We start from the raw sequence: 23,406 nt of genomic DNA on the forward strand, positions 1-23,406 counted from the left end.
GCTAATTTTTTTTTTTTTTTTTGTATTTTTAGTAGAGATGGGGTTTCACCACTGACCTCATGATCCGCCCGCCTCACCTCCCAAAGTGCTGGGATTACAGGCGTGAGCCACTGCGCCCGGCCAAAGAGAGTCCATTTTTAAATGCTAGAGAGGGATAGCAGAGCTGAGTGTTAGAAAACCAGAGCCTCCTGGATTTACCAGGGCTGTGCCATTATTTTCAGAGGCATTCATAGCTAATGACAAAGTAGACAGTGAACTACTACAAGGCAGAACTGTCTGCCTTGCTCATCTCTTGCCCACAATTATCACTTTCCAAACTGATGAGAGACTATTCCTGAGATACTTATGATGGAGGTAGTTGGGAGGTCCTGGTGGGGAAGGATTACATAGAAGGAAGAGTAGTTATAAATGTTTGAACTTGTTACCATTTAAACTGTGATTATAGAAGGGGTGAATGGAGTTAACCACCACTCACCATAGCCTTGGTGAGGGATGGTTATGTTTCTCCTCACCTTGGTCTTTTCTACACTGTGCTCCCTATGGAGAATTTGGACCCCTCTGCCTTGTTCCTCTCACCCAGAGAAATTACAGTGTCTGTTGTACCTATTCCTATGCCCTTCCACCCAGCCTATTTCTCCTGTTCTTCCCCAGATCTCCTTCCAAATAGACTGGTGTAACTGGCACAAAATGTTTGTTAACTGATTGCCAATCCAATAATAAGGGGACTGAGGTTCTTCTTTGAAGGGTGGGTTTATGTGGGGTTTCCATATCAATTCTGACCACATGTGTAGAGCATCATTCAGCACCCTATGGGCTTTTAGCACAATCTTGCCTACCACCTGTTTTAAAATGGCCTAAAAGCTAAGAATGGTCTTCACATTTTTAAATGGTTGGGGAAAAAAAAAGCAAATGAAGAATATTTCGTGACACATGAAAATTACATGAAATTTGAATTTTAGTGTCCATAAATAAAAAGAGCGCTGAGGACAAAACTCCAGGGAACACCAGTATTTAAAGAGTAGCTGAAAGGAAGGAGTCTATGAAGGAGACTGAGAAGGAGATGCTCAAGAAGTGGGAGGAAAAGCTAGGAGGAAACTAGGAACACAGCCACGCTCCTTCATTTACATATTGTGCATGGAGGCTTTCGTGCCACAGTTGAGTACTCATGACAGAGATCGGATAGCCCACAATGCCTAAAATATTTGCCATCTGGCCCCTTACAGAAAAAGTTTGCTAACCCCTGATTTAGGACTCTAGGTGGCTGTGTCCCATATGTCTCCCCACTGGTAGTCTCATAAACTTCTTTTCTGCTGTCCCGAGGGGCCTGAATCTCCCCACTGCCAGAACCACTGATGGGTTAGTCCCTGAATGTTGGGATACTGGGAAATGTTCTTTTGGTTTTTGGAAGGTTACAATGATTTCCAAACCCTAGTCCTTCCCTGGCACCCTGCCTCCACCACACAGACACACACACATGTATACACATGGCTGTTCCAGAATATCTAGGAGGTCATGGAGTTGTTTTTGTTTTTGGCTATTACTGCTACTATTACTTGTTTATCAAAAGAGGGTATGATGCCAGGCACAGTGGCATGTGCCTGTAGTCCCCAGCTACTTGGGAGGCTGAGGCGGGAGGATCGCTTGAACTCAGGGGTTCAAGACTGGAGTGAGTTATGATTGCACCTGTAAGTAGCCACTGCACTCCAGCCTGGGCAACAAGGGAAACTTTGTCTAAAAGAAAAAAAAAAATGATGGAAAGTACGAATTTTGAAAGTCTCAGAAACACTGATGGATAATATTCACATATATTAATTTCTCAGATTACTTGATTGCCACATGAGAACTTTCTCACTGCCTCTTCCCCCACCCCTTCTGTCTTTCTCTTTCTTTCGTCTAACAAACTTGAAGCATATACACTGACAGTTTCTTCCTCACCTCCCACTTACTTCTCAGCCCACCACAATCTGGAGTCAACTCCCACTACAACACTGAAACTGCTCTCAATAAATTTGTCAGCCATCTCATAATCACCAAATCTAAGGACACTTTTCAATCCTCCCTTGACTTTTGAGTAGCATTTAGAAATGCTGACCTTGCCCTCCTTTGTGGCACACCTCTTTTTTATTTCTCTGATCTGCTTCTACCTTGTTCTTTTCTCAGTGCTCTGGATGGTCCTCATGCCACCAGATTCTCACAAACCAGGGTATTTCAGTATACTCGTTATTATCTTTTGTCTCAGTGACACACACACCCTCCTCTACTGTGTTCTGAATTGCTCAGCTTAGGAATTAGCCAGGTGTGTATTTCCCAGCCTTCCTGGACATCTGGCTTCCTATTAGATTCTGCCAGTAGGAGGCACTGGTGGGAGATCAGAAGGCAAGAGAAACTGAGAAGCGTCCTGCTTCAGCCTCTAAACAGAGTGACAGTTGCTGGGAATAGCTGGTGGATGTAGCAGCAGGAAGAATGGGAGACTCAGGACTCCAGCCTCCTGAGCAAAAGAAGTACCTTCTCAAGGATTCTAGCCTTAAAGGAGGTGGCACCTTTTTAGTAGATTGGAACTGACTATGACAATGTCTTTCACAAGGCAACGAGTAGATTTCCAGATTCCAGCTCAGGGATGATGGCAGCTTCTGATTTCCAGATAGCAATCTTTTTTTTAAATTTACATTTCTAGGACGCTCCTTTTTTTTTTTTTTTTTTTTTTTAACCTTTGTAACCAATTCTCTATATTAAATTCTTTCAGTCTGAAGCACATAAAGTAGTTAAATGCTCCTGACTGGATCCTGGATAACTGGTATGAAGTTTGGGGTTGAGCCCATGCATACTTTTGTCCTTGTTTCACTTCCCACTCCTTCTGCACAGTTTACTTGGGTGATCTTATTCATGGCCTCTGCTTTGACATTTGTGCTGATGACTCTCAAATCAGGCTCTTCAGACCATACCTGGGGTCCATACCCACATGACTCACTGTGCTCCCGTGCAGTTTTAGCTGGCTGTTCCACTGGCATTTCAAATTCAACATGTACAAAATCAAGCTCTTTCTCTCTGTAAACCTGCTCCCATGGCATTCTTTCCTACTTCAATTCCGTCCATCCCTGACCACCCACCCAGCCACCCATGCTGGAAATCTGAGATATCCTTGATTCCTCCACCTTCTCACTCCCACAACTAATAAGTAGCTAAACCCTTTAGATTCTACTTCCTAATTATCTCGATATTCTATCTCCTCCACCTCCTCTAATTATGACTTAATTCAGGCTCTTATCATCTGTCATTTAAATTATTGCTGTATTGCTACAGGAGTGGTGTGTGTATGTGCAAATGTTCATCTTGGTATGCTATAGACTCTTGCCCAGCAGTTTTGCCTCAATTCTTTAAAAACTCTGGTTCATTGTTTGAAATATCAATCAGAACATTTTTTCCAAAATGCTAAAATGATTGTATCATCCCCCAGTTTTAATATCCCTATCATCTGCTAAGTAAAAGCAAGCTCCTCCTTGTGGCGTAGCAGGGCCCATGTGATCTGGCCCTTGCCTGAATTTGTAGCTCATCACAACATCCCTCTACCCCCCATTACCTCCTATTATACAGGAACACACAAGTGACCTTCACAACATTCATATCAGCGAGTACACAGGGTCTCCAAAGAGGACCTCTGGATGCCTGTGATCTTTGTACTTCTGCCTACCCTTTGCCCTGGAATGTTTTTCTCTTCCCTTATGTTCTGCTGATCAAATTGTTTTTCCTTCAAGACTTAGGAGCCTGCCTGATTATGTTCCTCCTATTCCGCATCCTCGTAAAATTACTGCATCCTCATAAAATTACAAAGCACTTGGCACATTCTTATTGAATACGTTACATTGTTGTGTAATTATCCCTTGGCCCTCTCTCCAAGCACTAGACTCTAAGCTGTTTGAAGGCAGACTATGCCTATTCATCTTTGTATTTCTAGCCCTGGGCCCAACACCCAGCATTTCTTGTATTTTCAGTATATTTCTGCAAAATGAATTAGAGCTAATGCCTGAAGGAGAATGATTTTTTTTCAGAAAGAGGAAGAGCCAGGAGGGAGAAGGCAGGATCTGAAGAGCTCTGGGAGTTTACTTCAGGAAGATGCGGTTCCCCACTGCAGCATTCTGCCAGGAGGTGGCACTGCTCTGAAGAGCCAGCTGGTGGCTTACAGCCTGAGGTTGACAGCTTGAAACCAAAGAGGGAACTCCACCACGAAGCAACATTCCTCCACTGTGCTTCCCAGCCCAGTTACATGCCATACTCTGCCCTGGTCAAACAGCCAAGTCTTCAGGAGGTTGCTAGCCCCAGGCATCTCCCCAGTGACTAATGATGTTAAACCCTACACTTCTCTGATTGGTTTAGACAAAATGACAAGGGCAGCTATTGGAAATTATCTGGCAAAACATGATCTAAGGCCACCCTCTGGGGGAAGGAGTTGGGGAAGTGCAAGGGTTGGCTGGGTTGGTAGATCCTACCTACTGTGTGGTGAGAAGGTATGGGTCATGAACAGAACCAAGGAGCTGCGCTGCTACAGATGCTACCACTTCTGTGGCTGCTACCCCACTCCTGGGCCGTCCCAGAAGGTAAGATGGTACTCCCATTTACTTCCATCCTGAACCTAGGGAGCCCACCCAGCGTTTGTGAGGAAAAGCGCTGTGCTTTGTGAGTGGTGGAAAGTCTTTTGAGGCAGTGGAAACAGTAGGGGAGTGGGGAAAGACAGCTACTATGTATGGTTGGTAAACGATATCAGAGATGCTTTACATGTTCCATTTAAGACAATCTCTTGAAGTGGAGATTTTTCTCTCCGTTTTACAAATGAAGAAAGTGAGACTCAGAGTTATTTGTGCAAGTTCACAACATTGGAAAGTGGTAGAGCTGGGATTTGAACAAAGTGGATGTTATTTTCACTCCTCCACTCAAGATTCTACTCTGCTTCTATCATTAACTTATCTTGTGATTCTTGAAAAGTCTCTTAGTTTCATTCTCTGTAGAGGATGGCCCAGAATGGAAGAATAATCTGGAAGGTCGCTCTTCCTCCAAATGTCTGTTTTTCTGGGTATTGGGTTAAAGGTTTCCTGCTCGCTGAGCGATTCCTGCCAAGCGCTTCAAAGAAGAGGGATTATTTTATGCAGTTATGGGGTCACTTCTCCCAGTGCTGTCTTTGGGAGGCCTGGTAGGTTAAGGAACAGAAGACATTTTCAGAGAGGCTTGGTGCCAATGAAGTGGCTGAAGAAATGTCTGGAGACTGGTTTTCCAATTTACCATTTGTGTCTGGGGGTAGTGGGAGGCAGTCCCATCTATGGCTTGGGGAGGCTGTAGCCATTCCTCCTCCTTCCCTTCTAAGAGTGAGAAACCCATCCATGGCCTTCTCTAGTCAATACAGTGGCCTGGTGTGAATTAGACAAAGGAATCTTTGGGAGGATACAGCCCTATGCCAGGATGTGTGGCGTGGTGAGCAGAATGCAGGCTTCCACTTGCTGCTTTGGCTAGGTGTCTTTGTGCAGCCCACAAACACACAACGAACAGAGTAACTCTGAATCTGTCACTTTATTTTATATATATGCATTTTTAAAATTTTAATTTGATTAATTAATTCTTCTTATTATTATTTTGAGGCAGAATCTCTCTCTGTCACCCAGGCTGGAGGGCAGTGACGCGATCCCGGCTCACTGCAACCACTGCCTCCAGGGTTCAAGAGACTCTCCTGCCTCAGCCTCCCGAGTAGCTGGGATTACAGGTGCATGCCACCTCATCCGGCTGATTTTTGTATTTTTAGTAGAGATGGGGTTTCATCATGTTGGCCAGGCTGGTCTCAAACTCCTGACCTCAGGTGATCCACCTGCCTTGGCCTCCCAAAGTGCTGGGATTACAAGCTTGAGCCACTGCACCCGGCCTTTATATATATATATTTTTGAGACGGGCTCATTCTGTCACCTGGGCTGGAGTCCAGTGACACAATCACGGCTCACTACAGCCCCAACCTCCTAGATACAAGCAATCCTCCCCCCTCAGCCTCCAGAGTAGCTGAGACCACAGGTGCTTGCCACCACACCTGGCTAAGTTTTTGTATTTTTTGTAGAGACAGGGTCTCGCTGTGTTGCCCAGGTTGGTCTTGAACTCCTGGGCTCCAGCAATCTGCCTGCCTCAGCGTTCCAAAGGGTCGAGATTTGAGCCACCATGCCTGGACTGAATCTGTCACTTTAGACAGTAGAACTCTTTTTACTTTTGCCAACTTTAGACAACTGGCCTTTTTATAGGCCAGGGAAGCTTGGAGAGATGCTATAATATGTTCTTCACCCCCATTGGGAGGGGGAGTCTAAATAACAGACACGGGAAAGGGTCTCACCTCAGCCCACGCTCCTTGAAGCAGGCCTTGCTTGTTTTTTTTTTTTGGTGGTGGTGTTGTTTTTTGTTTTGAGACAGAGTCTCACTCTGTCACCCAGGCTGGAGTGCAGTGGCTTAATCTTAGCTCACTGCAACCTCTGCCTTCCTGGTTCAAGCAATTCTCCTCCCTCAGCCTCCTGAGTAGCTGGGACAACAGGCGCCCGCCACCGTGCTCAGCTAATTTTTTGTATTTTTAGTAGAGACGGCGTTTCACCATGCTGGCCAGGCTGGTCTCTAACTCCTGACCTCGTGATCTGCCCGCCTTGGCCTCCCAAAGTGCTGGGATTACAGGCATGAGCCACCGCGCCCAGCCCCACCTTGCTGTTTTTTAAGTTGAAGGAGAAGGCTCCCACTTCCCTGAACCTCACCCTATGTCCTTTGCAGCTCCTACTCCAGTGTGGCGAGATGACCTGCAAAACCACACGTTCCTGCACACAGTGTACTGCCAGGATGGGAGTCCCAGTATGGGACTCTCTGAGGCCTACGACAAGGACCAGCTTTTCTTCTTCGACTTTTCCCAGAACACTCGGGTGCCTCGCCTGCCTGAATTTGCTGATTGGGCTCAGGAACAGGGAGATGCTCCTGCCATTTTATTTGACAAAGCATTCTGCGAGATGATGATCCAGCAAATAGGGCCACAACTTGATGGGAAAATCCCGGTGTCCAGAGGTCAGGAGTTTTCTGGGGAGTGAAGGAAGGAGGGCTGCATTCTTAACCTCATTGATCTGTACACTGAATAATTCCCCTTGATACCAGCTCCCCATCTCAAATACCTTCTGGTTCTCTCCATCACCTTAATTTTTCCACCAGCCTTGGTCTGCACCCTGTGTTTTTTGGTGGGCAGAAGTACCTAGCATGTAGTAGGCATTCAGAACTATGTATTGAATGTGATGAATTCAACAGGTACCAGTTGATACCTACTGAATATTAACACTTGTGCTGCTACGCCCAGCAAGATGGATGGGAAGAGTGGAAATATCTGATGATGTGACTATGTCTTAGTGAGAAGACAGTGCATGGTTAGATGTCAATGTGAGCTCTAGACAGGAAGTACTGAAGGAAGTCATGGTGGAGGGGTCCAGAGTAGCCTGGATCGGGCTCTGCTTCTAGGTCTAGCTGCAGTCCTTGCCTGGAAGAAGACCTCCCTTGGGAGCCCAGCTCCTCCCTCATCTCTGTCTCCCAAAGCCTGACCCACTATGTTCTTCTCTGCCCTCCCCTCCATATGCCATGTACCCTCCAAACACAGAGATACCGTCTAAACTAGTCTCTTTTTTCCCCCACACCACAATCCCCCCACCAGGGTTTCCTATCGCTGAGGTGTTCACGCTGAAGCCCCTGGAGTTTGGCAAACCCAACACGTTGGTCTGTTTTGTCAGTAATCTCTTCCCACCCATGCTGACAGTGAACTGGCAGCATCATTCCGTCCCTGTGGAAGGATCTGGGCCTACTTTTGTCTCAGCTGTCGATGGACTCAGCTTCCAGGCCTTTTCTTACTTAAACATCACACCGGAACCTTCTGACATTTTCTCCTGCATTGTGACTCACGAAATTGACCGCTACACAGCAATTGCCTATTGGGGTGAGGCTTTCTCCCTGGAAGTCTGGTCCTTTTGGGGGCAAAAAGGGATAGATCCATGGGAGGAGTCTTCTTTCTCCACTGGTACCTTGTTTAGTCCATTCCTACCCTAAGCCCATCCCAATCTGCCATGCCTCAGTTTCTCCCATGTCATCCCAGACACCCAAGTCATTCCCCTGGGAGGGAGGCTCCCTAACTAGGTCCCCAGGCTGAGCCGCTCCTTATTTCCTCCAGTGCCCCAGAACGCACTACCCTCAGATCTGCTGGAGAATGTGCTGTGTGGCGTGGCCTTTGGTCTAGGTGTGCTGGGCATCATCGTGGGCATTGTTCTCATCATCTACTTCCGGAAGCCTTGCTCAGGTGGTATGTCATCTGGAGGGGGCGGGTGAGCCGTGGGAGCCAGATACGGTGGTGCATGTGTGCATGTGTCAGCATTATTTTGTGGCATGGGGGGACACATAGCGATCCTCAGGCTCTTGGGTGTGGGGGCCTGTATCCAGCACCATGGGAGCACATCTTCCCAGTTGGGGACCCAGTTACACACATACAGTTATGGGTCACAAGAATGGCTTTGAGTGGAAAAAGGAATCATGGGGTGCTGTAGGAAGGGTGCTTGGAGATGATCTGGGAACAAGGAGAGATCAGCCTCTGCAGGGTATGCTGAAGGCAGGGCGAGCAAGGCCTTTGGGGAGGAGGAGGAGGAGAAGGAGGAGGAGGAGAAAGAAGAGGAGGAGGAGGAGAAGGAGGAGAAGGAGGTAGAGGAGGAGGAGGAGGAGGAGGAGGAATCCCCTGATGCCTTTCCTCCATCCCTGTCTCTCCCCAGACTGATTCTTCCAGACCAGAGTTTGATGCTAACAGCTTCGGCCATCCAAACAGAGGATGCTCAGGTTTCTCAGGATCTCTTCTTCTCAGGGTAGAAGAAGTCTCTGGGACATCCCTGGGGTGTGTGTGTAGATTTCCCACCTGGGGACTCTGCTATCCCTGGGCTTGCATCCCAGGGATCCCAGAGTGGCCTGCCTATCACAACCACATCCCTTCCCTGCACAAGACAATAAATCATCTCATTTCTTTATATCAGGGTGGCTTCTTTCTTAACTCACAGTATTTGTTTCTGGATAGCTCGATTTTAGTGGGTTGTCGTTTCAAATTCAGCATGCCTTAACCTGAACACAGCTTGCCCTCGTTAGGGAGGGAAATAGCGAAAACCCCTAATTTGCCGGCTGAGTTCTTATTCCCTGGTCTCGGCGGTACATGATGCTTTTCCTTCTATCGGTTTGTGGAAAATATGTGAGAAATGAAGGAAGAGTTATTTTCTAATAATCTGCTTACCAAATGGTTAAGGAAGCTGCTTGTGCGGGGTGTGTGTGTGTGTGTGTGTGAGTATTTTACTGTTTGTGAAAATGTTTATGTCTTGTATAGGCTGCCCTGAGGAACATATAACTCCCTTCAACCCTCACCGTAACTGGGAAACGGAAGCTCAGGGATGGGTAGAGTAAGCCCCCAGGTGCAATTCCAGTCATGTCAGTTCTGGGAAAACAGTATCATGAAGCCCCTAACATGAAGTGAAAACAGCCTGGAAGGGCAAAGAATTCACATGTCTTTCCTGACAATCTGTCCTTGGCCTGAGTGAACTGTCCAAGGAGAACTGCACAGGTGCTGTCCTGGGCAGATAATGAAAGCTGGCGGCACATGACCACTGGTGGTAAATTGCTTTGCATGTGCTTTCTTTCTTGCATTCCTTAGGGTCTGGGATTTGCTTTGGATGACACGGTGGCAATAAAGTTGAGAGGGCAATTACTTGGTGAGGGAGTTTCTGTTCTTGGCATTGTATTAGAGTCTAATCTAAAATAAAAATTCCCCCTAAAAGAAGTTAGCACTGTCTCTGAACCATCTCATTTCTAACAGCATCATGTGTGCTGGTTAAGAAGCACGGGCTCTGGAACCAGACTGCTGGGGATGCAATTGTAACTGTCAGTGTTTCACTGTGAGCCCTTGAGCAAGTTACTTAACTTGTGCTTTGGTATCATTTTGTGTAAAAGGATGATGATAACAATGGTGTCCACCTTACCACCATGTTGCCAACATTTGAAAGTCAAATAAATATTAGTGAGGATAAAGGGAAAGGTGAACTGTAATATCTTGGTCTGTTGGTGGGATTGTAAACTGTTTATAACCCTTGAATTACAGAAATTATAAACTAGTTGAGTGAAAAAATTAATATAGGAAATAAGGCAGCATATCCTCATGCTGTGAAGCTTAAATAAGTTAATATCTATAGAATGCTTACAATAGTGTTTGGCACATACAAAATGTGCTCAATAACCTAATCTTATCATTACTTGTCTTGATCTTCAGAGGAGAACTTAGTTGCTTTGTAGACTTCTTTCTCTTTTCTGAAATACACCTTAATACTAGCTTCAAGTATTGTGTTTTCTCCATTTTAGATGTTTTTCTTTTTATTCTTACTTTACTAATTCTAGATATGGTGCTTTCTAGTTCTTCCTAATTTCTCTCTCTCGCTCTCTATTTTCCAACTTATCTAGATATTTCCTGTCAGGCAAGCTTTAAAAGTGTTTTATTATGCTGTGTGACCTTAGACAAGTCACTTCCCCTCTCTGGGCCTCAAAGTCCTCATCTATAAAATGATGGGCTTAGATTAGATGCTCTCTGAACAAACCTTCTATGATACTGTTACTTAAGTACTCTAGAAGCACTCAGTATCCTCTCTAGTCTGGTGCCCCTTTTCTAATAAAAAATATTAGTCACTATTCCCAGCAGGAATTATGTTCTTGAATGAATCTTTTTTCCTCACTCTTTCTTGAGGTATTATATCTGTTTTTGGTTTAGGGCATTTGCCCAGGCTCTTTCCTCTCACAGGAATGCCTTCTTTATTCTGCTTATCTTGTTCCTGTCTTAACCCACTCCATAGGTCCAACTCCAGTTCAACTTATTCCATGAACCTGCCCCTAATTTCTCTTTACTGAAATCTTCCAAGACTTAAAGCACTCAACCTAAGGATTGGGATATGCCGCTTTATTTCCTATGTTAATTTTTTTTCACCCAACTAGTTTATAATTTCTGTAATTCAGGGATCATAAACAGTTTATACTCTCACCAACAGAGCAAGATAGTTCACATTTCCCTTTATGCTCACTAATACTTGTAATTATTTGACTTTTAAATGTTGGCAGCATGGTGGGTATAGAGTGGTATTTTGTTGTTTTAATTTGCTTTTCTGTCATTACTAATCAGTATCACATTGTTTGATGATTTTGGCTTTTTAATAGGTGTTACTATTTAGTAGAACTAGTCTCCATTCCTTTACCATCTTCCCAAAAAACTTATTTTTCTTTTCTTTATCAAAATATTCTAAGATACTCTTGGACTATATTTCCATGTACATTTTATAATCAGTTTGTTAAATTCTCCTGAAATCCTACTGTTACTTTAATTGGGGTAGCATTTAGGTTAGAGATGTGGGGAGAGGTTGTCATTATGTTAGCATGGCCTATCCATGAATATGGTATATCTCTACACCTCTCAGGTCTTTGTGCACTTCAATAAAGTTTTCTTTTTTCTTAAAATTCTTATATTTGATATGTTAATTCATAAATATGCTATGGTTTTTATTGTTATTATAAAAGGCAATTTGCAGTTATTTTCCAATTGATTATTAGCAATACAGGATTTAAAGTAAGAAATCCTGAGTTCAAGTAATGATTCTATTACTTAGTATCTGGGTAAACCTCAGCAACCACTTAACCTCCCTCTGCCTCCATTTTCTCATGGGTAAGATGAAGATAGCATTCTTCAATAGTTGTGGTGTTAAAAAATAAAAATAAAAAAGGAAAAATAGTTGTGGTGGCAAATCAGATAGACTATCCCCTAGTAGTTCAAGTAATTTGGCTGTAGGATGGAAGGATGGTGAACTGACTAGAGAAACTATAATCCAAAGGTCAGATCTAGAGCAGTGAATCCTGACAGGGTAGGAGGGTGTATGTGTGGGCGGAGGTGAGGTAAGGGGTAGATGGTAGGAGTCGGGTGGGGATTGGACAGATTGGGCAAGTAATATAATCTTGGCAGGATGTAGGTGTGGGTAGTTTTGAAAAGACACCGAAGTCACGAATGTGGTCTTATGCTATGAGGCATGATTAACTGGTTGAGCAATTTTGTGTTTATAAAATGGAGACTTCAGTTAAAACCATCTGCCCCAAAGAGGAACCTGAGAACTGACATGGAGCAACTTTAGGAAGTGCCTAGAAGAGATTTATTATTATGGCCATACTCTCAGAAAAACACAAGAGATTGCATTTGTGACTTCCTCCAATGTGCAGTGCCAGTGATGTTATTGTAGCTTGTCTTTGTTTTAGCTACCCCAAGCTCCTCGTAGGACACCTCCTCCCTGATGGCACCTCACAGCATTGTCAAGCTTGTGAAGCTATACACCAGACCTACGATGCCAACTGCCTTCCTCCTCTCCAGCACAAATCCAGCCCAGTATTCAAGGCTCATTCCAGGTCCTCTTGATTGAGAGTACTCCCTGTCTACTATGCCCATGGTGATTTCTCTCTTCTTTTTTAAGACCACTGGCCTTATTGCTCTCTTATTGCTTACTTGCTTTAATATAAACTATTTAAAGTGTTTGTTCTCACTCCCCAACTGACCTACAAGCAAAGTGATACGGGAGCAGAATCCATATCTTCTCATTCTGAATGTTCCCAGTAATGCTTTGCACACAAACCCTGGGACTAGTCCACTGCAGGCATGTGGTGGCCAGGCTAAGGGCAGAGGCAGTGGGAAAGGAGAGGACTCACTCTTTGGGTGGTTGTGTAGAGTCAGTAAAAGAAAGGCAACATGTGGGAACCCGGTTGGGGCTCCATGCCTCTTCAGTCCCGGTGCTATATCAATAATTAACAAAAAGCAACAATGGACAGAGCAATTGAGATGTTATTTTGGATTGGCTGGAGGTGGGAAGACAGAGCTATATCTGTAAAAATGGAAGGGTTGGGAGGAGGAGAGGAAGGAAAACACTGCTGAGCACAGGTGTCTGGGTTTTCTGTCCTTCTTTATTCTAAAAAGCTCCCTCAGTGTTTGAATTAATAGAGAAGTGAAATCTTCTCCTGTCATCTCCTGTTGTGGCCTCACAGAAGGTTTCACATCTCCTTTGACTGCTGGAGCAGAGATCTAGACATAAGAGGGAACTACATTCAGCCTCACTGTTACTGGCTATGGCCATGTTCAGTGCTGGCACAGGACCACACAGCCAGTGCCCCCTTGCCAGGGCTAGGCTTTGTAGACATTGAAAAGGATCCCAGGACTTGGTTCCTATAAGGTTAGGATAACAGCTTACCTGGACAGGATGGGGAGGAATGTGAGGGGGAAATGTATGGAGTGGGGGGCGCGGGGGAAAATTCAGTTTTAAAACTTGTCAAAAGAGAAAGTGGAAGGGACGGTGGTTCGCAGAGCAGAAGGAACTCTGAGGACGGGAAAGATAAGACTTGGGTGAACTGGGTTATGGATTGTGACTCTTCTCTTTCTCCCTTTCTCAGCAGAGGCCTCAGTGACTCCCTTTATCTGAGCCATCCCAGTTCCAGGATGTAGTGAGTGTGTGGGCATGCTCAAGTGTGTGTGTGTGTGTACGCACATGCATGTGTAAGAGCTGTATAAGAAGAGGAGTTACAACCTTTAGACCTTGGGTGTGAATCTTTGGACCTGTTTTCCAACCTGGGAAATGAGGACAATTAACAAGTTTTTTGTGTGTGTGATTTTCTTTTTTTAAGACGAGTCTCACTCTGTCACCCAGGCTGGAGTGCAGTGGCACGATCTCAGCTCACTGCAACCTCTGCCTCCCAGGTTCAAGCGATTCTCCCGCCTCAGCCTCCAGAGTAGCTGGGATTACAGGCACGCGCCACCATGCCCGGCTAATTTTTGTATTTTTAATAGAGACAGAGTTTCACCATGTTTGCCAGTCTGGTCTCGAACTTCTGACCTCAGGCGATGTGCCTGCCTTGGCCTCCCAAAGTGCTGGGATTACAGGTGTGAGTCACCACATCTGGCCAACAAGTCTTTTAAGATGAGATGAGATAGTATATAATGGACCTACCTAGCATTGTATCTGTTCTAAAGTAGAAGCTCTACAAATTATGCACTCCCCACCCCATATTCTGCCCACTCCAACACACTTGACAGTTCATTAGCAGAGTTAGAGTATATAATCAAGGTGAGTGGGGGCAGTGGCTGGGAGCTATGGCAGAGCTTCAGTTAATCTCAATTAGTTACACGAGGAGTCTTTTGTTTTTGGTAATGATCTTTGTATGTATTTTTTTCTAACCATTTTCTCCATAGGTATTAGATTTTCCTGAGATCAGGGACTTTGGGGGAGGGCAGCTAAGTGTGGTGTCAAGGGGACCCCTCCACATCTTCTTTTGTTTAGCTCACTATTTAATGAAATCCAAGAGTCCTCAGAAACTAAGATGTGGAGAGGCAGCCCTGAAACCTACCTACTGAGGAGCAGAAGGAAGCCAATTTAGAGTTTCAAGTTAGTAATGGAAAATCCATCAACTGTATAGTTCACAATGGGATAGAAGAATGAATTGCCATTTAAAATCTGCTTTTTCAGGCCAGGTACAATGTATGCCTGTAATCCTAGCACTTTAGGAGGCTGAGGTGGGTGGATCACTTGAGGTCAGGAGTTCAAGACCAGCCTGGCCAACATAGTGAAACCCCGTCTCTACTGAAAAAAAAAAAAAAAATTACAAAAATTAACCAGGCGTGGTGGCACATGCCTGTAACCCCAGCTGCTCGGGTGGCTGAGGCATGAGAATCATCTGAACCCAGGAGGCAGAGATTGCAGTAAGCCGAGATCATTCCATTGTACTCCAGCCTAGGCAACAGAGTGAGACTCTTTAAAAAAAGCCGTGAAAAAATAAATACGCAAATACATAAAATCTGCCTTTTCAAGACACACACGTGACCAACAAGCATATGAAAAAATGTTCAACATTTCTAATGATTAGAAAAATGCAAATCAAAATCATAGTGAGATATCATCTCATTATGGCTCTTATTAAAAAGTCAAAAAATAACAAATGTTGGAGAAGTTGCAGAGAAAACAGAAGGCTTATACACTGCTGGTGGGAACATAAATTAGTTCAGTCATTGAGGAAAGCAGTTTGGCAATTTCTCAAGAAACTTAAAGCAGAGCTACCATTTGTCCCAGCAATCCCGTTATTAGGCATATACCCAAAGGAGTATTAATTGTTCTACCATAAAGACATACGCACATAAATGTTCACTGCAGCAGTATTCATCACAGCAAAGACATGGAATCAACCTAAATGCCCACCAACAGTAGATTGTATAAAGAAAATGTGGTACATACACACCATGGAATACTACACAGACAAAAAAAGACGAGATCACGTCTTTTGCAGCATCATGGATGGAGCTAGGGGCCATTATCCTAGGCAAACTAACACAGGAGCAGAAAATGAAATACTACATGTTCTCACTTTTATAAACATTGAGTACACATGGACACACAAAAAAGGGAATAATAGACACTGGGCCCTACTTGAGGGTGGAGGTTGGGAAGAGGGAGAGGATCAAAACACTGCCTATCAGATACCATACTTATTACCCGGGTGATGAAATAAATTTGTATGCCAAATCCCCGTGACACATAATTTACCTATATAACAAACCTGCGCATGTACCCTTGAACCTAAAACAAAGGTTAAAATAATTAAAAATAAATAAAATATAAAATCTTACTTGCTATTCTCAAAAAATAAAAAACAAAATCTGTCTTTTTAGGGGAAGAAAAGTAGGAAAGCTTTATCTCATTTTCCTAGTGGCTTCATAATGCAGGGACCTGCCCCCAGGAAACAGGGTACAGTAGAGGAAACACATAGGGGTGTTTAGAGTTTGGGGGAAGGCAGGTGAGCTCTGGGCACTGACCCGTCACCAGCTATTTTTCAAGGAGTCTGAGTGGTGTTAACCTGCAGTCTACCCCGTGAGATTGCTCAGAGTGTAGGAGGATATGGTTTACTGGCTCCAGAAAGCAGCTATTATAACTGAGGAGGAAATGAAGCTTGACTGGCTAGAACAGAAGCAACAATGGAGGCCCATGGAGGGATTTTCCAGGCCCCTATTCCTGATCTCTAAAGTGGCGCTGCTTCCCTTATTCTGCAGTCTTGCTTTGAGACCAGACAATTCTGTACTCTGTCTGTGCCTCCTTCCTTCTCAGCAGCCCTGCCTCTGCCACCTGCCCCAGAAGGGCTCTGGGTCCTCTCATCTCAGGACAGACAAAGATTTTTGTAATTATCTTCTTGGGTAACCTCCCTGTAAGGAATAGGAGAGGTTATCTGGTCCTGGTCTTTTGGGAGAGCATTGAGAGGAAAAAGTTAAACCAGTGGGCAGCCCAGGCTGCATACATCCTGGGAATATTGCGATTATTCTCTTCAGTAATCTAGGGAAATCTACTGGTTGTTCTGCAGAAAAAGAATTAAGAGAGAACAGGAGACCTGTTGTCTAAGCCTAAGGCAGGATGAGGTTTACCTAGTAACTGATGACGCTAGGCTGAGGCACTCAGCGATTTGTCTCTACATCTGTCCCCGCCTACCTAGCAAATCTGTCCCTGTTTGAACACTGGACTCCCGTGAGCTGGAAGGAACAGGTTTAATATCTAGGGGCTGGGTATCCCCAAATCACTCATTTGGGGGGATCAAGGGACCCGGGCAATATAGTATTCTGCTCAGTGTCTGCAGATCATCTACCCAGGCTGGAGCTTCTGGGACAGGTGAGGACCAACGGACCCTGGAAGAGCTGGTCCAGGGGATTGAACTCCCGGCATCTCTACAGAGCAGAGCATGATCATATTCCTGCCGCTGCTGCTGGGGCTCAGCCTGGGCTGCACAAGAGCAGGTAAGGACACTTCTTCCGGGGACTCTCCCTTCCCCTGCTCCTGTTTCAGGATAAGGGTGTTCCGTTTTGTAATTGCATATGACCCCCTGGATAGTTTGTCTCCCTGGTATATATTCCTATAGCACTTTGTACTTTATCTTTGTAGCAATTTTAATGTAATTAATCTGTATAATTATCTGTGCAGTGTATATTCCCTGCTGGAATATAGGCAAGGACATTGTTCATCTTATTTATTGCTGCATCCCCAGCTCCTAGCACAGTGCCCGCATGCAGCAAGTGCTTCGTAAATATGTGCAAACTGAATATTTAATATTTCCAGCACAGTACAAGGCTGACTCTTTCTCTTGACCCTTATTCTCTCTCAATAATTTGCCATAGTGAAGGTCTGTGTTCTGGCAGATTGTCATGTTTAAATATGCAAATGATCTCGGGGGGCCACTCCTATCCCTGTGCTTAGTCTTGCATAAAGAGGAGACTGGATCTAAAAACTTATCTACTATGTCTATAGACTCCCTCAAATCAGGCTTTCAGAAACTTCAGGGTATGAGCTTGGTCAGTAGACGGTCCCTGAGCAGGAAATCTGTGCCAGACTAACTGGATGTCACCAAGGCTTAGGTTCTCAGCTGAATATAAGAAAAATCAACTTTTTTTCTTCTATATGCTCACACTCAACACTTCTTTGACCAATTGTGTGGGTTTTTTTTTTTTTTAACTCATAGCAACTAATTATCCTATATTAGCTGGATATCCTATAATTCAATTCCATTGTGACATTAACTGGAGTTAACATAGAGTCCAAAGGTTAAAGACTCAGTCCCATAAGGCCACCTCCATTTCAGACACCAATCACAAGTAGTAGCTTCCCGAGTTACCTACATCTTCTGTCCAACTTGGCTACAAATCAGAGGTTCCCATGACCCCCTCCTTGGGGTTGATAATTTGCTAAAGTGGCTTATGGAACTCAGGAAAAGTTTACTTACTATTGTAGACTTTTATAAGGGATATTTTATTTTAATTGATAATGATTATACATATTCCTGGGGTGGATAATGGTGTTTTAGTACATGTAATGTACAGTGATAAGATCAGAGTAATTAGCATATCCATCATCTCATTTATCATTTCTTTGTGTTGGAAACATTCAATATCCTTCTTCTAGTGATTTGAAATGATATAATGTATTATTGTTAATGATAGTCATCCCACAGTGGTATAGAACACTAGATTGTAATTTTGCATCCTTTAACAAAGGATATTTTAAAGCATACAAATGAACAACCAGATGAAGAAATACCAGGTCTGGAAGGTTCCCAATCACAGGAGCTCTGTCCCAACAGAATTGGGGTACTTCACCTCCTGGCACGTGGATGTGTTTACCAACTGAGAAGTTCTCTGAACTCCACAGTTCCGGGATTTTTATGGAGGCTTCATCACATAAGCATGACTGATTATTAACTCAATCTCCAGCCCCTTCCCCTTCAGGGAGGATGGGGGAAGGGACTAAAAGTTCCAGGCTTCTAATCATGGCTTGGTCTTTCTGGTGACCAGCCCCTCCTCTAGGAGCCCACCAAGAGTTACCCCATTAGAACAAAAGACACTCCTGTTATCTAGGAAATTCTAAGCGATTAGGCACTCTATCTCAGGAATCAGGGTCAAAGACAAAATATTAGAACAAAAACAAAAGATGCACCTAGCGTCCCTATCACTCAGGAAATTACAAGGGTTTTAAGAGCTCAGTGCAGAGCTCCTAAATATATGTCTATATGTTATATATATTTATTATTTATGTATATTTATTATTTATTTATCGTCAGGCCAATAGAAGACATTGACCTGCTCTCCCTTCCCTGGCTCCTCTAGGTGGCTTTGTGGCCCATGTGGAAAGCACCTGTCTACTGGATGATGATGGGACTGCAAAGGATTTCACATACTGTATCTCCTTCAACAAGGATCTGCTGACCTGCTGGGATCCAGAGGAGAACAAGATGGTCCCTTGCGAATTTGGGGTGCTGAATCCCTTGGCCAATGGCATCTCACATTACCTCAACCAACAGGACACCCTGATGCAGCGCTTGCGCAATGGGCTTCAGAATTGTACCACACACACCCAGCCCTTCTGGGGATCACTGACCCACAGGACACGTGAGGAGAGAGGGATGCAGAGGGGCTACCAGGAAGTGCAGTTAAGAGGGCAGGCCAGGGAGGATCCCACAGTGGCCCAGGGGTTTGAGATTTGAGCAGCAAAGAAGAGAAAATGTGTGGATCTGAAATGTAGAAAGAGGGAGGATTGAACCTCAAGGGGAACAAGGTGGCTGACCTGAGTGGAACAGGAGTAGAGAAGGGGACGTGAGGTTTGAACTGCGAGGAATCATGAGGGGAGCTTATGCAGAGGCCAGGGCATCTCAGGATGGGTACTCAAGATGTTCATGCCTTCTTATCCCAGATTTTGGTGTTCTAGATCTGAGGTGGGCCCAGGCATGGGAATATTCGGAATCCTAGGGGATCCTGACACATGCTTTTTCTCACACTTAAACTCTTGCATTGACAGTGGCTTGAAGTTTGTAAAAGTAAACTTGAAGCTCTCCACAGTACAGAATAGTGTGTTTCAAGGGTGATTTCTGAACCACCTTTCTCAGAATTGCCTGGAGGAGGTGCTTGTTAAATATGCAAGCCCCTTGGTACTACTCCAGATCTGTTGAAAGAAAGTATCTGGGGATACAGGCTAGGAAATCTGCATTTTAACATAATTTCTTGGATTTTTATTTAAGATTGTGTTTGAAAAATGTCAAGATAGAGGCAAGCAAGAGGGTCACCTAGGAGAGTAAATCAGTAAAATATGGCAGTATTAGCAATCTCATTAATTTGACTACATTCATTCCAAATTTAAGAGTGAATCTTAAGTTAGGCTTGTTTCCTTAAACTATGTGAGGAGAAAAGGCTTTAACTAGCAAATTAATGTATTAAACAAGATTTGGAGAAAAATTCCTTTTCCACCTTAAAAAAACCCAATGTACAACTCTGGATTACCCTTAGCTTACTTATTTCAAATACTTTCCAGCTTACGTACTTGAAATATAATACAATGACTTCCAGAACAGCTTGCAGTTCAGATCTGGTTTTTACTAATTGTAATCAAACATAACTCTGGAGGAGGAAAGAAAGAAAGGGGCAATGAAGGAATGCGAGAGAAGGAAGAGGAATGCAGGAATATATTCTAACGATTCCCTTTCAAGGGGCAGCATGGCAGGGGGGCTGGGGTGGGAAGTGGGTTGCAAAATCTATGAAGAGTTGCGATAGAAAAAGAAACCAGGTTGGAGAAGAGGCCAGAATGTCACCCTCCTTCCTAAAGATGTTTCTTCTCCTATGCAGGGCCACCATCTGTGCAAGTAGCCCAAACCACTCCTTTTAACACGAGGGAGCCTGTGATGCTGGCCTGCTATGTGTGGGGCTTCTATCCAGCAGATGTGACCATCACGTGGATGAAGAACGGGAATCTTGTCATCCCTCACGGCAGTGGCCAGAAGACTGCCCAGCCCAATGGAGACTGGACGTACCAGACCCTCTCCTATTTAGCCTTAACCCCCTCTTACGGGGACACCTACACCTGTGTGGTGGAGCACATTGGGGCTCCTGAGCCCATCCTTCGGGACTGGAGTAAGTGTATGGCAGATGGATGGAATTAGGGTCAAAGCAGAGAAAATGAGATGTGGATCGATACATGGTACATAGTAGACAGCAAGGTGCTGAAAATGGGGACTGAGTCTGGAGGAACTTATGGGGGGCTTAGGACCAGAATTGGGAAATGGGATAAAGAAATGGAAATATTTAGGTTGGTGAAAAGGATTTGCAGTTTTTGCCATTACTTTTAGTGGCAAAAAACGCAATTACTTTTGCACCAATTTAATATTTCTATTTAGACTGTGCTATTGTTGCTCTGGTGGTGTGGTTGATGTTGCTGCATCTATATTTGAGGGCGGGAGGGGAGCGTGCTTGCTTTGAAACAAGGATGTAAATTTGGCAATCGTATTTTCAGAACCCCAAATTGTAATACACTATTCTAGCCTCCTTAGATTTCAACTATTCTGCTGCCAGAAGCAGATGGGAGCTGAAGGAATGATGAAGGTTGAAGAAGGGGGACGTTTCTTGGTGTGGGGCAGTAATACATTTGGCCTGCTCTACCAAGCATAGGGGAGTAGTCAAGCCACGGCTGGCAGACCATTTGGCGTGCATGCTCAGGGGCTAATGGATAAAGAATTAATTACAGTTCAAACACTGTCGGGAGTAGTTAAAGGTATTGTGAGAAGTTACACACAGCTTTGGGTATTCTTGGAAAAGAAAGAGAAAGAAATGAGGAAGAGGAAGGGTGTCTACAAAAGCCAGAGAACAGAATCTCAGATCAGCTGCTGTAACCAGGTTTTCCCCTTGTGGGAAGTGCTGTTTCCTGCTGGGCAGCTGGGAAGGGAATGGAGAACAGAGAAGACAGTGGAAATCACATGCTCACTTGAACTTTCCTGGGGAACATCTCCTCACAGGGTGTACAAGAACCTCCCTTTGGTAATGGAGTGTTCATTTTATCATGGGAAAAGAATCTGAGTGGGACATGATTCAGAACAGGACCAGCCCAAGGAAGTGCAGGGGCTGTGGAGTGGGATGGAGACAAGCTCCATGGGAGATCTAGATGTAGAAGGTACACAAGTAGTAGGATAACTCACAGGATGGATCCACTGGAGGTTAAGACACGTGGTAAGATAGTGTAACAGGAAGCTGCTCAGTTGGAGAAAGTAAGGAAGCAAACATTGTCATCGTGGGGGCAATGGAGAGGACAGTGAGGAGCCCTTTATCCTGATAAGAGTGCCTTTTGGGTAAAGAAAGGAAAGAGGATGCCTTGAGAGGCGCCACTGTATTAGAGAGGACCTGGAAGCCAGGATACTAATTCTGGGGAGATGGGTTCCCCAGGCTTACTCTAGGAGTAGAGACCCATGGGACGAGGGTTTGATTTGAGAAAGATCATTTTCTTGGGAGTGGGTGGTGCGAGCTAGACCCTTGGAGCTGGGATAAAGGACCTTTTAACCCACTGAGAGGTGGCTGCAATAAATGGAATTGCCCTGGGGGTGAGCAACAGAAATTGGTTCAAGTAAGTTTCTATTTTTTGCAGCACCTGGGCTGTCCCCCATGCAGACCCTGAAGGTTTCTGTGTCTGCAGTGACTCTGGGCCTGGGCCTCATCATCTTCTCTCTTGGTTTGATCAGCTGGCGGAGAGCTGGCTCCTCTAGTGAGTGACTCCCTGAATTCCCATCCCCACTCTTGGTCCCAATCTCTGCTTACTTTCTGTTTGTGATTGACTCTTTCCTTCCTACCCCCTTTGCTATGAATAATGCTAGATACTTTCATCCACAAAGACTGGTATAATCAAGTATCTTCCTCTCTTAGGTTACACTCCTCTTCCTGGGTCCAATTATCCAGAAGGTAACATCTCTGTTGGTCTACTTCCCTACTTGTCCTTTGGTTGGGGTACAGGTTAGAGGGTCAGTGTTGGGTTCAACTAATCTTGCTTATTATATGGGTGAGCTTCCATGAGGATCTAGCCAAGGGCATGATTTAAGCTGCCATTGCTAGGATTAAGAGTAGGAAGGAGCATCCTTCTCTTCCACTAAGTGGGGTGTCTGCAGACAGGAGGATGAAGGTGTTTCCTTTGTACTAGTTGTTGGTGCCCTGGAGTTCTCAATATCACTGTATTAAGGCATGGGATAGTTACAGTGGCAAATGATGGGGGCAAGTTGGGTTCAAGCCTCATTATCTCCCTTTTATTTATTCTGTAGGACGACACATTTCCTAGAGGCAGAATCCTACAACTTCCACTCCAAGTGAGAAGGAGATTCAGACTCAATGATGCTACCATGCCTCTCCAACATCTTCAACACTCTGACATTATCTTGGATCCTATGGTTTCTCCATCCAATTATTTGAATTTCCCAGTCTCCCCTATGTAAAACTTAGCAACTTGGGGGACCTCATTCCTGGGACTATGCTATAACCAAATTATCGTCCAAGGCTATATTTCTGGGATGGATATAATCTGAGGAAGGGAGTTAAAGACCCTCCTGGGGCCCTCAGCATGCCATAGAGGACAGCAAGTCACTGGTGATCGTTTCGGAGAAATAAACTTTAGTGGAAATAATGTTTTTCCATGTCTTCTTCCTGGGGGCCTGGGGAAGGAATATGGGCAAGCAGGGGCTGAGGTTAATTCTCTTCTACTTGAGTGGGGGAGAAACAGTGCCTTCTTCCATTTTCCCACTTAGACATGACAGAATTTGGGGCCGTTTTCTGATTAATAATTCATAAGGAGAAATTAAACTGTGGTGGGATGGAGTCACGGAGTATGGGCAAGGAAGGGGATTAACAGCTTACTCACCCCATACAGGATCTTATAAGGATTAAATGAGTTCATACTTGTAAATGGCTAAGAACACTGCCAGACACACAGCCAGCCTGCAATAGTGACGTTAGCTATT

The 23,406-nt window shown here is 44.5% G+C and overlaps 2 protein-coding genes and 1 long non-coding RNA gene across 5 annotated transcripts; all 3 read left to right on the top strand.

The window, feature by feature from the left end:
* The first annotated feature begins 4,446 nt into the window (after positions 1-4,446).
* On the top strand, positions 4,447-9,041 carry LOC102139994 (HLA class II histocompatibility antigen, DM alpha chain). Of its 2 annotated transcripts, none has more exon segments than NM_001419452.1 (5): positions 4,447-4,592; positions 6,778-7,062; positions 7,694-7,972; positions 8,204-8,332; positions 8,793-9,041. In NM_001419452.1, coding segments are annotated over 5 exon segments (786 nt in total). In that variant the 5' UTR covers positions 4,447-4,504; the 3' UTR covers positions 8,798-9,041.
* A 3,298-nt stretch (positions 9,042-12,339) lies between these two features.
* On the top strand, positions 12,340-13,710 carry LOC141410126 (uncharacterized). Its single transcript, XR_012433940.1, has 2 exons — positions 12,340-12,527; positions 13,519-13,710. It is a non-coding gene; the product is annotated as an uncharacterized lncRNA (long non-coding RNA).
* A 2,899-nt stretch (positions 13,711-16,609) lies between these two features.
* LOC102140649 (HLA class II histocompatibility antigen, DM beta chain) lies at positions 16,610-23,072 on the top strand. 2 transcript variants are annotated; one of them, NM_001419453.1, is given in 6 exon segments: positions 16,610-16,894; positions 18,755-19,036; positions 20,264-20,548; positions 22,050-22,166; positions 22,325-22,360; positions 22,714-23,072. In NM_001419453.1, coding segments are annotated over 6 exon segments (792 nt in total). In that variant the 5' UTR covers positions 16,610-16,839; the 3' UTR covers positions 22,731-23,072.
* The last annotated feature ends 334 nt before the right edge of the window (positions 23,073-23,406 follow it).

This window comes from Macaca fascicularis, chromosome 4 (assembly GCF_037993035.2).
Source record: "Macaca fascicularis isolate 582-1 chromosome 4, T2T-MFA8v1.1".
In the NCBI taxonomy this organism is placed as follows: Eukaryota; Metazoa; Chordata; class Mammalia; order Primates; family Cercopithecidae; genus Macaca; species Macaca fascicularis.